At 27.5% G+C, this 13033-nt stretch overlaps 4 protein-coding genes and 1 long non-coding RNA gene across 8 annotated transcripts; 3 read left to right on the top strand and 2 right to left on the bottom strand.

The window, feature by feature from the left end:
- Positions 1 to 109: 109 nt before the first annotated feature.
- On the top strand, positions 110 to 1619 carry LOC127062781 (oligosaccharyltransferase complex subunit ostc-B). Its single transcript, XM_050991518.1, has 4 exons — positions 110 to 366; positions 486 to 559; positions 626 to 843; positions 918 to 1619. Exons 1-4 carry the CDS (start codon positions 228 to 230, stop codon positions 934 to 936), a joined length of 450 nt encoding a protein of 149 aa, XP_050847475.1. The 5' UTR covers positions 110 to 227; the 3' UTR covers positions 937 to 1619.
- On the bottom strand, positions 580 to 2775 carry LOC127062765 (calcium and integrin-binding protein 1-like). Of its 3 annotated transcripts, XM_050991481.1 has the most exons (6): positions 2667 to 2775; positions 2470 to 2594; positions 2310 to 2344; positions 1985 to 2232; positions 1716 to 1914; positions 580 to 1650 (listed from the first exon to the last, which is right to left on the bottom strand). In XM_050991481.1, the coding sequence occupies exons 2-6, from the start codon at positions 2518 to 2520 to the stop codon at positions 1629 to 1631; spliced, it is 555 nt and encodes a 184-aa protein (XP_050847438.1). In that variant the 5' UTR covers positions 2521 to 2594; positions 2667 to 2775; the 3' UTR covers positions 580 to 1628. The 3 variants fall into 3 exon arrangements, with proteins under 3 accessions (XP_050847438.1, XP_050847429.1, XP_050847449.1); XM_050991472.1 differs by having other exon boundaries at positions 2470 to 2765; XM_050991492.1 differs by having other exon boundaries at positions 580 to 1499; positions 2470 to 2759.
- Positions 2776 to 2813: 38 nt separating this feature from the next.
- LOC127062796 (uncharacterized) lies at positions 2814 to 3615 on the top strand. The gene is made up of 2 exons (XR_007781200.1): positions 2814 to 3229; positions 3420 to 3615. It is a non-coding gene; the product is annotated as an uncharacterized LOC127062796 (long non-coding RNA).
- A 512-nt stretch (positions 3616 to 4127) lies between these two features.
- Positions 4128 to 10924, top strand: LOC127070092 (maestro heat-like repeat-containing protein family member 1). Its single transcript, XM_051007937.1, has 22 exons — positions 4128 to 4506; positions 4586 to 4731; positions 4805 to 5013; positions 5096 to 5262; positions 5347 to 5641; positions 5717 to 5920; positions 5998 to 6088; positions 6164 to 6316; positions 6392 to 6535; positions 6621 to 6901; positions 6971 to 7496; positions 7572 to 7729; positions 7816 to 7900; positions 7970 to 8157; positions 8333 to 8591; positions 8653 to 8830; positions 8909 to 9102; positions 9210 to 9584; positions 9659 to 9976; positions 10056 to 10406; positions 10485 to 10654; positions 10724 to 10924. The coding sequence occupies exons 1-22, from the start codon at positions 4464 to 4466 to the stop codon at positions 10911 to 10913; spliced, it is 4725 nt and encodes a 1574-aa protein (XP_050863894.1). The 5' UTR covers positions 4128 to 4463; the 3' UTR covers positions 10914 to 10924.
- On the bottom strand, positions 10578 to 12967 carry LOC127070123 (uncharacterized). 2 transcript variants are annotated; one of them, XM_051007946.1, is made up of 6 exons: positions 12828 to 12967; positions 12542 to 12765; positions 12251 to 12440; positions 12057 to 12178; positions 11779 to 11991; positions 10578 to 10844 (listed from the first exon to the last, which is right to left on the bottom strand). In XM_051007946.1, exons 1-6 carry the CDS (start codon positions 12924 to 12926, stop codon positions 10838 to 10840), a joined length of 855 nt encoding a protein of 284 aa, XP_050863903.1. In that variant the 5' UTR covers positions 12927 to 12967; the 3' UTR covers positions 10578 to 10837. The 2 variants fall into 2 exon arrangements, with proteins under 2 accessions (XP_050863903.1, XP_050863902.1); XM_051007945.1 differs by lacking the exon at positions 10578 to 10844 and adding an exon at positions 11528 to 11668.
- Between the last annotated feature and the right edge of the window lie 66 nt (positions 12968 to 13033).

The following is a 13033-nucleotide window of genomic DNA, read 5'->3' as shown; positions in this document are numbered from 1 at the left end:
ACTTATAAAATTTGCTTTATCGAAATATTCGATTATAAAACGATATATGTCGATAACATCGATATCGATACACTTCTACCTACGTAGTTTATGGTTTGATATTTGGCAACATTGATAATGAAAGACCGACAGATACAACGTCAATACGCGTCACGCCGGCGACCCGGAACTTTCATATCTTCCCATATCTTTCATAATTTTATACTTTATTATTATTTTCTTTAAAGATGGAATATATTTATAAAATCCCGTTCTTCGTTTTAGAAGTGCCCAATTTAAAACTTAAAAGACCATCTTGGTTCGTGAAACCTAGTGCAATGATAGCTTTTTCTTTCGTTCTTTTATCATACTTTCTAGTGACAGGAGGTTAGATCTGAAAATACAAATTTTATTTTTTGATATAGATTTATTATGTAACAATTAGAAAAAAGGTTTATCTGCATAGTTAATTTCGAGTAATATTACCAATTAAATACGTGTTGTAGGTATAATATACGATGTAATCGTTGAACCGCCCAGTGTAGGATCTACGACTGATGAACATGGTCATACAAGACCTGTAAGTTATAATTATTAATCTTCTCAAAAAATATAATTTTATTAACTAGGTTATAAATCTTTACAGGTGGCATTTATGCCATATCGTGTGAATGGTCAATATATTATGGAAGGTTTAGCGTCGAGCTTCCTTTTTACTTTAGGTGGTTTAGGCTTCATCGTACTTGAACAAACACATAGTCCATCCACTCCAAAACTTAACAGAATTCTTTTGATATGTGTTGGATTCATTAGTATAGTTGTCTCTTTTATAACATGCTGGATATTCATGCGTATGAAACTACCGTAAGCTAATTATTTCTTCAATTGTTTTAATTCTAAATTAAAAATTTATTCTATTAAATCAAATATTTTTTTAGGGGATATTTACAATCATGAATGCATTTTTCCAAGCTATGTACAAAACATAACTTTGAAAAATTACATTTAATACTAACACTTTTTATAAAAAAAAAGAATAAATGAAACAAATTTCTTGTAAATACATTATTTAATAAAAAACAATGCTTTTTTTATTAAGAATACCTATTAATAAATTAAGATAAAATAATGTGTTTAAAAATTATACATAATAATATCTAAAACGTGGTAAATACTATGATAAAATACAACAAGAAATGCAATAAATTGTGATTTCAATTACAATTAAATTCATATTTAAGTTTATACTATATGAATATGCATGTAGTATAAATTTTGTACTGCTGTTTAGAGTAAAATTTTAGAGTAAAGAATGTCTTTGACATTATGACATATCTTGAAGAGACTATATTACTATTACTAATGAGAAATATTATTCTGTGGAATACTATAGAAATATAATTTAATTTGTGCATAAGATCCTGTAAAAAGTAACAAAAAAAATATTCTGTTGGTGTTATTGTTATTGTTAGGCCTGACCATTTGGACTTGGCACATCTTTGGACTTTTAACATTACTTTCTAATGTTTACATGAAAAAAAAAAAGAAAAATGATTTAGGCCTAGTGCCAATAGTAGCTCTAGCATTAGTTATTATTATTAATATTCAGTCTTTCATTAACTATACTTTGGTCATTTTACTATTATAATTCACAAGCGTATACGAAATGTCCTGTAAATAAAAATAATATTACTAATTTGTTATTGAATCACTACTTTAATTAAAAATATTCTTACTTGGAAAAATCACTGCTTTTTTCTATTATATGTTCAAATTCTGCAAAACTAAGAGCACCATCATCATCCAAGTCAGCTTCATCCAGTATGTATTGAAGAAGTTGTTGCATATCCATTTCACTTAGTCTTTGAGGAGCTGTTAATCTGTCAACTACTAATCTTAAATCTCCAATTCCCAACATATCATCACCATCAAAATCTACAAATAATTAATAAATTAATTATTGTAATCATGATATAAACATTGAAAACATTATAAACAATATTACCAAATATTCTAAAAGCATGTTCAGCTTTCACAGCTTTTGGAGCAGCATCACTAAATACAGACATCATGTCTAAAAAATCCTCAAATGTACAATCTCCATCTTGACTAGAACTAAAAACTTTGCAAATTCTATCTCCAAAGGGATTTACTCTTAATTCTGGATATTGTAAAATCTTGGACATAGGAAGCTTTGCATTTCTGTTATGTCCAACCTTTTCTGGAGCAAGAGCTTTAAACTTTTGATGTGCACTACCATGCAATAAAATAAAAATATTTACAATCATTAATATATAAAGATGTCAGTTGATAATAAAGTATATACTTACTATAGAACTTCTTTCTTTGTGAAGTATGTTAAGTCCTATAAAAAGTAATATAAAATTAAACAATAAAACAAAATATAAATTAATGTATTTGATACATATGATGTATTATAACAGTTTTTTTATCAATTATTATAATATGTTATTGATACATATTTATCACCTGATAATCTTGTAATTCCTCTTCAGTAAATTGGCTTCTTCCTGCTCCCATGTCTTTATATTTACTTTCCAACAACAATGATACAACAACAAAAATTTATTTAGTTGTCTCTAACTCAAAGTTCCCTAATGAAAGATATATATTGATCAGATAATTATTGCTTTTTATATTTTATATATTGAAAGTATATTGTATACTCTTTGTTAAGTATTATAAACATGATGGGATTGTTTAATTGAATATTATTTCAATAAATATACATATCACTACTGATTAATTGCACAACTATGTAAGCTTTAGTAAAATCTAAAATGATTTATCACTTTGTCGCTAGATGGCGTCGTTAAACTATACTATATAATTATTTATTATTACACATTTCACTTACTTTTTAATAAAGAGTTTATTAAAAAAATAATATGTTTTTTAAGTATTTGTTATTTGTAATAATGGTTTCTAATAATTGTATATCGTTTATCAAGAATTTTGGTATCATTAAAATTTAAATTTTCGTTCTCTTACAGTGCCATCTAACAATCAAATGTAACAAAATATTTCAGATCGATAAAAATAAATGAACACATTGTAAATTGCTGCACGTGTTCTACGCAATTTATCGTCTTTTCACAATAAATCGTGTACTTAAATTTAAACAATTTAAATAAAACAATTGATAACACAATATGTTCGAAAAAATGTATAAAGGAATTAATAATGTAACGGGGATTGTAAGAGGAACGTATTACGATGGATTCAAATGGTAAATACAGTATATTTGATTTAATAGACTCTACTTATGTATTTCCACATCTTCTTTTTTATACGCACATAACCCTGAATTATTTTTAAGCCAGTGTTAAAACAATAATATTGTTTTTCTTGCGTCTTTGAAATACTAAACGCTGATTTTAAATTATTTAATATATGTAACATCGTTTTATGTTTTATAGGTCAATGGTAAAAAGCATCGCATTTTTTGCACTGGGAGTCAAAATTGCTTTAGAATGCAAGGGAATGGATATTATGCCACCAGTTACAGTGTAAAACAAATTTTATAAAATGATAAATTGTTAAACTTATTGACATTGTTAATGTTACATTACCACCAACATTCAATGATGAAAAGTAATAACTTTTAATGACATAGATTGTAGTATAATTTATTATCACCCGTTATTTTATCACTTTTTTTTGTATACATAATAAACCAAAAATTAAAAATGAAAGGGTAAGTTATAGTATATTTCGTGTATTTTCATTATCGAAATTAACATGATTATGTATATAGTTATATAAGTAAATAACAAAATATTAAAAATAAAAAATAAAAAATATGAAATAATCATTTGGTTTTATTTAATAGATTAAATATTCATTGATCATATCAGTCTAGTACTTTCATTAAAATTTTCTAAACATTATACGTCATTATCTATAGTTATAAAAATCACTTATTATTAATTTCATTTTGTTTTTAATATTTCAAAATCATAATATCAACAATCGTTAGAATAATAAATCTTGTCTTATGAATAATATGTGTGTATATAAAAATAAATTATTTTCATTTCGAACGTAAAATTACAAATCGAGTGTGTGAATATATAGTTATATTGTCAGGTAACACGGATGGTAAGTACTAACACTACCACATTGATATTGTTTCACTGTACGTATATTAAACTGATAATATTATTTGTATGCGATGTCGTGTGATGATGTTGAATTTTTGTTACTTATTTGCCTGTAACGACGTGATAGTGCCAGTTTTCTAATCTACTGAACGATTTTGAAAGATATTCGCCTCGATTAAAAAAGGAAAACAAACAGAAGTTACAGCGTGACACGTGAAAGTGTACTTTTTTAATAAATACGATCTGTCATATATTTATTGTATAAACGAACAACCTACAACGAATATGATCATTTTATAATTTTAACTGTTTATGTATATAATTCTAATATATTTTATTAAGGATCCGTAATAATCCATCATGAGGGAAGAAATCGAAAATTCTTGTTATTCAGAGCTACCAGGTATTCTTTAATAATAATATAATGAATGATTTTTAAATATCTTAAGGGAAATATGTCAGGTTATGTTATATTTGTTTAGCGGTAATTGGAGCATTATTAGATACATTAGATGATAAATCAATAGATGTCAGACAGTCAGTAATTACAGCAATTAAAACAATATCCGAGCAAAATCCTGAAGTTGTAATTCATGCAGCTGTATATTTTTGGGAACTCCATAGAAAGGTATTAATTTGCTACAATATGTCAAAGTTGCATAATTATCTACACAGCTTATAGCAAATTATTTTTTGTTAAGATATCTTCGGAACATATGGCTTCTTTACTAACAGTGATGTCTGAAACATGTCAATGTCATGGCGCAAACTTGAATACCGATTTAGCATCATCGGTTGCAGAACTAGCTGTAAATGAACTCTTCGGCGATGCTGAAAAGGAAGCAATAGAATTATTGATTTCATTGAGTCAAATACATTGCACACAGGCAATAGGTAGCCTGTTGACCAAGTAATTTTTCACCATTTCTTTGGTTACACAATTATCATTTATTAAATATTATAATTATAAACGATAAAATATTTATTTATAGATTGGAACCTGGAATACTTCCACATCATACAGTAGTTCGTACTATAGGAATGATTGCAGAACGTAATCCATGTGCAATGATATCATTCTTCAAAATCACATTAACTATTATGATCCCAATGTTAAGTCAAACACGTGATGAGATATTAAAACAAACATTCTGCCTTAGTAAATTTCAGTCATAATAATAATTATAATGAAAATAATAGACAATTATAATGAAAATATTTTGTTAATGAAAAAATTTTTCAGCACTTGGGAAGATTGCAGAAGCTATAAATGATTATATATTAAATTTAGAAAAAGATTCAAGCCCAGAAATTAGTAAAGAAACGTTTAAAGAGGAAATATGCTCTGCTTTTGATATATTAACATTCAATTGGATAAAAACATCTAAAGATTATAAAGGTGTGGAAGCAGTATTGTCAGCAATTGTTTATATGATACCATTACTGCCACAGGAAGTAGATTGTGAAAGAATCATTAAGTTAACACCCATATTATTGAATTTTTGTAAAAAAGTTAATACTCGATTAGCAGCAGTTAGGTATGTCATCATTTTCAACTCTCTTTTATTTACCATAATATATTATAATTTCATCAATTTGATTGGGTATTGTAGAGTTTTAGCAGTGGTCTTAAGTTGTGCCACAGAAAATGAGAAGGAAGTTCTTCGCTCATTTTTAGAACAAATACATCAAGTTTTATCTGAATTAGTTTGTATAATTCCATTTGAAGCATCTCGAGATGTACTTCTAACACATTATCAAGTGTTACAATGTTCTAGATCATTGATTATATTATTTCCAGAAGAAGGCTTAGATAGGTAATGATGTATTATTAAAACAGATTTATGGAATTTTCAGTTATAAAAAATACTTAAATATGTATTATATATTATAGAATCTTACAACAATTGAAGTCTACATCAGTATCACAAAAGGCACGGGCATTGGTAGTTCTTAAACATCTTATTAATACACTTCCACCTGAGGTATTAAAAATATTATAATAAAAATTATATATTTCAAAAAATAATGTAAATATATTAAATCTTCAATATTACTAGGATGATACAACATTACAACGAATTGCACTTAGTTTACAAGAATCATTAGGAGATAGTAGTGCATTACAAATGGTTGGAGCCATTGTAACACTCGCAGCACGTCCTACAGTCCCACTTTTACCATCACAAAGAGCGACCTTTGTTCGTTACATGGTAAATGTTAATCATTATAAATTTAAATTATTCGAATTAAATAACGAAGTAAAAATGTATTGTCAATTTTTTAAGGTAACTCATTGTGGTATAAAGAATGATGAATCAGAGGCATATGCAGAAGCATTACATTTGCTTGCAACCACTGTAGAAGGTGCAGAATCTTGGTTGTGGCCTTGTCTGATACGTGCTTTACTAGATCCAGCTTGTGTGTCGTCGGTATATACTGATACAATAATCCATAATGCAAGAATATTATAAAACTTGATATATAAAAATATTTCTCATTATTGATATTTTTTAGGTAGCATCTATATTGCGTGCTTTAGCACCGCTAGCAGTAAAAATAGTTAATAACGGTAATTCATCCATTAATCAACGAGATTTTCCTGGTACAAAAATTCTAAGTAGATGTTTGGAACTGCTTGGAGATGTACAGAATCGCCTACCTATCGTAACATTCCTAAAATGTGCAGCACCTTTACTAGGACACCAACTTATGCCATATTGGGATGAAAAACTAAAGGAAATTACACATTTTTTAAGAGATGACTTTCCTGTTAATATTAAATTTATTGAACAGCGGTACGTTACATTTTTTTTTTCTTAACGTAGGGATAAATTATATTAAAGATTCTATTAAAATAACTATAGGAATCTCAACTGGGAAGAAAAAATAGTAGAATTTTTAGAGGAGAGCGTAAAATTAGAAGGAGAAGCATGGAGCTTAAAACTCGCAGATGAATTAGCAGTAAAAGCTAGTACACCACATGTAGCACCTTTGCTAGCATCAATGTGCAGTAGTAATGCTCATATAACACTTCTTATTGAACTCGCACGTTCTCACATATCAAATGAAGAATTCGCAAGAGCAGTTGGAATTTGTTCTAAACGACATTTGGATGTTGTAATAAAATTGATGGAAGAAGCTTGTATGGAAGAAGATACTAGAAAAATTTCTGTAAGATTATTAGGTTTTATTAAAGATTCAAAAGCTATAGCCACAGCAGAAGCAGCAAAAGCTGGCTTGTTAAGATGTTATGCTGAGATTGCACAAAGGGGAGATGTAGAAAAATTATATCCATCATTTGAGGAAAATATACTATTATGGATTATACGACAATTACATGACTGCAAAGAGTTAACTACTAAAGAAATTGGGTTATTAGCATTAGAACAGGTAATTTTATATTTTAACATTAATGATAATGTAAAAATATCGTCATATAAACAGACATAAATAAATTTTATAAAGGTTGCCAATGCAGTTCATCCTAATAGATTGGAAAAATCAACTGGATTACATGCAAAAAGTAGTGGACTTGCAATTTCATTAGGAATTTTGCAAACATCATCAGGATATAGACCACTACAACTATACCCAAAAGTACTGAAGACTATAGTATCACTAATGTATCCTTTTACTAAAAAAAAAAATTTAACAGATGTGTCAATTTTATTATATTATGATAGAGAAGAATTCCTAAATATAATTATAGACGTGTACCACCACAATTGAATTCAGAAGAAAGAGGAATTGTACTGAGTACAATCTTGGACAAAGTCATAGGTGCCAGTACAGAGGTATACATACAACGTTCAAACATGAACAAAAACGATTTTACATAGCTCATTTACTCATTTTTTTCACAGGTAGTTCTATTGCTACAGTCAGAATTTATGCAACAGGTAATAGATGAATTAGGAATTGTATGTAGTGAAATTGTATCCGATTCTGCTGATGCATTAGCTGATCTTATTGATATACTGTTACCATGGATGCAATCAAAATCAACTACTGAAAGAAAAACTACTTTATTAGTATTAAGGACAACTCTTAGGTAGATTAACAATTTTTTAGCAAATATTGACTTTCGTTGATTGTTGTTGTTGTTATTATTATTATTATTATTATTATTATTATTATTATTATTATTATTATTATTATTATTATTACTACTACTATTATTGTTATTATTATTATAGTTTTGTATTAACTTAATTTTGTATTTATAGATCATACTATCATTCTTTAAAATATACTTATCCTGGTGGTAAATTAGAACCAGGAAGGCTTATGGGAAGGGTTTTATCATGGTGTGCAGATTCAGAACATTCACTTAGACCAATAGCAATAGATTGTGTAGCATTGTCTTTAAATATTGGAGCTCGACATCGTGCTTTATCTCCTGATAATAATTTAGATAAAGACTTAAATAATTCCAAGAAAATTATTGTTGGTGAAGACTCAAAAGCTTGTTATGATGGCATTAAAGTAAGTTCATTAAACATTATGGTTTCATGTATAATAATCATAATGGTATATTTTTATTTAGATCTTAGCTACAGCTGTGTCTGAAAGAATTAATAGTGGTGACATTATCAGTCTAGCAGAAGGTTTAATTGAAGGTTTATTATTCCGCGGAGAAGCAAGTCTTGCTGCAAGTATAGCTCTGTCCCAACATTTTAAAATTAATGGATCAGAAATATCTAGAAGTGATATTACCTTAGTTGGTGAGTTCTGTAAATTTTTAACATACACCAAAATTTAATATGATTAAAAATGTATAATGTATTTTAATTATTATATAGATAGTATTATTACACAAATGAGACAGATGGAAGATAGTAACTATAGAAAAAGTACTGCAGTTGCTATTAAATCTCTAATGGAACATCATCCTGAAGAAGTAATTGAACGACTTTTATGTCAACCATTGCCATTAGATAAAGGCAGTGAAGAATGTTGGAAGGCACTTGGTCTTAGTTTAGATTTAGGCTCTCGTGTACGTTTTAATAACATTTTCTGTATTATAATTAATTGTTTTAAATTAAGTAAAAGTGTTTAGTTTAATTCTATATGATATTGAAATTTTTGGTTTTATTCGTTTAGGCTTTGGAATTACTTCTGGCAAAATTAGAAAACAATAATTTATTCGCGGAAAATGCTACTGCACAGACTGTTAAAAATGGTATAGCATCATTCCCATCATTGGCAGCTATTGTGGCTCTACGACATTTACTACAATCTCCAAATTCAAAAGAATTGGTTAATAAACAATTATCAAATCTATTATCAGTATTATTGAAATATCTTGCAGGATGGTTACATGTTGATGCTCCTGTATGTGTTATTAGTACTAAGTTCGGTTATGTGCCAAATAGAGAAGGGTGCAAGATAAATCCACATACAGAAACTTATTCTGTATTAGTCAATGTATTAACTACACTAGATTCAAATATAGCATCGAGTTTACTTAATGAAAATGTGAGTACAATAATAATTTTATGATTTGTATGCATTATAACTTCCAATGTTTATAAATAATTTACAAATTCTAGATCTTTTCCTCTGAAACAGAAGCTGAGGAAAGTGTAGTGGCAACAGTACGTACAATGATGAGATGTATACATACGAAAAATAATGTATTATCAACTTTGGCTCAGTCTTTAGGAAGAATGATGACAAGTACGATTTCTGCCCAAAGAGCAGTAGCTGCAACTTTTTATTCTGAATTAATAGGAAAAATTAATTGTGATGTTATATGGCTGGATGCAATTATAAATACATTGTATGAAGCAAAAGCTGATTCATCTCCTTTGGTCCGAAAATTAGCTACTATTGGACTTGCAAGAATTGCCTATTTAGAGCCTAAACAAGTAATAAAATTTACTTATAGATAACATCCAACTGTTGATTCTATATTTAGTACATTTTTTATGAAGTATATTGTTTCAGGTTGATGAATATTTTGATAATTGTATGGATGCCTTACTTGATGGTTTAGAAGAATCTGCCATTGGAGATGGGGGTAATGATGTGATTTTAGAATCACTACGTGGTCTTTCCGTATTATTATCAGTTCAGTTCGTGCGTCCAGTAAGTCCCCGAGTTGTACTTGCTTTAAAACCATTTATTGAAAAAGAAAATTGGGAAATGAGATTAGCAGCTATAAGTGCCTTAAGTGCTGTAGCTTGTAGTTGGCAGAAAATTGTTACTTCACCAGATGATGATATAAAGGATCATCTTTTGGGTTGCTTACCCTGTCTTACTATAAGACTAGAAGACGAAAATGTTACAGTGGCTAAGGTATCATATTAGTAATTAGTAATTATTTATTTGTGAACTTTTTAATGTGTTTATATTTTTATTATTTATAATCAATAGGTAGCACAAGAAGCTCTACGTAATACAGCAAGGTTATTGCAATGTCAACCTTTATTTGATATAATACATGCTTCTTTAGGATTAAATATCGAATTTCATTTTGAAAAATTTATATCGAATTTGATACATTGTCTACAAAAAGAGCTTCCACAAAGAGCAGAAGAACTGAGGTATTTATAAATTTTGTAATATTAATCATATGGAATATATCTTATATTTTTTACAATTATTGTTTTCAGAAATGCTGTAGTTCGAGGATATTCAAGATCCGAAAATTTTAATACTAGGGCCACATCTGCACTACTTTTAGGACACTTTGGTTCACCAAGACCAGAAGATATTCAAAGGTTGCTTCAATTGCTACGGGATACGGAAAGCATTGTTAGAAAACGTGCTGCACATGCACTATCTTTATGCTTTATTTTATGATGTAATGAAGGGCTTTTAGTATCTTATTCTCACATTGTTTAAATATTTTAATATAAGATTAAATGATTCTACATCATAGTTGTTATATAGAAAAATATCCTCTGTCATTTCATCTATTTGGAGCTTAATATATATATATATATATATTTATACAAAATTAATAATTATAAGAAGTTTATATATTTATTTAAACAATCTATATAAAGGCTAAACTAATGCAATTATATTAATATAATTATAATATAAACACTGTGAATAAACTATGCTACTATTATAAAAAAAAATATCACATTTAAATAATATTAGATATATTAATAAAACAAAAATCCCTTATTAGAAATATTTTATCTATTAAATAATTAAACATATACTATTTCATATATAATATTAAAAAACATATATATACACCCATACATGTATCGTTTCATAATAACATTAGAAAACATATATGTATGTATGTATGTATGTATGTATGTATGTATGTATGTATGTATGTATGTATGTATGTATGTATGTATGTATGTATGTATGTATGTATGTATACATTACCAACGGAGTATGGAGTGTCATTTGTCATGCAAATAATTACAGTAAATTTATAAATAAATATAATTGATTAATAATAATTTTAATCTTCAACAAATCGTAAATTTACCATATAATATTGAGTGTTTTTATAATTTTCTGAGAATGATAAGCTATGAAGAACTTGTCGAGACGTTTGTTTAGTTTTAATCTAAGATTCTAAACACCTTCTGCAATATATATATATATATTATATTTAGATATTAGATTATATTCATTATACAGAATATTCATTATATATATATGTACTATTTTAATAAAATGTGTAAAATATACATACCGACGAAGTGCTTGTGATATAGATAAATCTGGATGAACGATTGGTAATACCTTTTTCTCTAAAGGAATACCTAAACCTACATACGGTCTATAACCACCATACGTAGGAGATAACTTATCATAAGCTATACGCAATTTATCTTTTTCTAACAATCTTTTTACTTCCAATCGTTCACTATTTTGTTTTGTTTCTAAATGTTCATTTTCTGATTTACTAGAAATTATAAAAAATATTTTTGTAAATTTTCAAGGAAAGTTCATGATGTAATGTAAATTTACCTGTGTATATGATCAATGTTTGATGTAGTACTCATCAAAAATGAACGATCTTGCAATTTATCCCATTTCTCAGCTTCAGTTGGAAACCTTGCTGATAAAATACACAATGGTTTTTGCATACTCTGTAAAATAACAAACATTTTAAATAATTGTTCTAATTATTAACTATAACAATGTAATCATGTAGACCATACTTCTTTACATATTTCTTCTACATTTATTTCAGTATGACATGGATGTCTTGGTTTAAAATCACCCCAAACATCTTTAGAAGCATAATTTGATGTTGTCATGTATGTAAAATCAACCAATAGTTTTCTTGTTTTAGAATTCTGTATGTCATCAAGACTTATACCTGGAGTCATATACACACGTGGTCGAGATCTATATTATTGTTAAAATATTATGTTATATAAATAATTTATTTACATTAATCTTATTTAAGAAAAGAAAATTTCATATGTTATAACTATTATTTTTTTGACCTTATCACCTCTTGATACTGATGATCTCCAAGAATTTTGTGTCTAATTGATGGCTTTACAGAAATACTTGTTGTATCTTTAGATTCCCAAAAAGTATTAAATGGTATTTGCTTATCATAGCTTAAGTATTGTAAAGTATCATGGGCTCTAACTGTTTGTTTTGATAAATCTAAATGTTTTGCATCCTTTAATGGACTTATAACATGTGCTGTTGTGGGAGTTTTCTAAAGAATATGGTGATTTATATTTATAAAAAAAAGTAATTATTTTATAATTATAAATTTACCTCTGTTAAACTCAATGGATAATGTACATAATCATATTTGTAAGTAGTTGGTCCTTCATATAGCTCTATATTTTTTTTGTAAATATTACAATTTGTCATGATTTAATATGTAAGTCATTCAATTGTATCAAATAAAGCAAATCTGGATTTTTAATGTAATCTATGTTAATATGTAACAGTGAAGTTTGATATATATTCTAGATACA

Source organism: Vespula vulgaris, chromosome 1 (assembly GCF_905475345.1).
Source record: "Vespula vulgaris chromosome 1, iyVesVulg1.1, whole genome shotgun sequence".
In the NCBI taxonomy this organism is placed as follows: Eukaryota; Metazoa; Arthropoda; class Insecta; order Hymenoptera; family Vespidae; genus Vespula; species Vespula vulgaris.
This window is presented reverse-complemented; position numbering and strand designations above follow the sequence as displayed.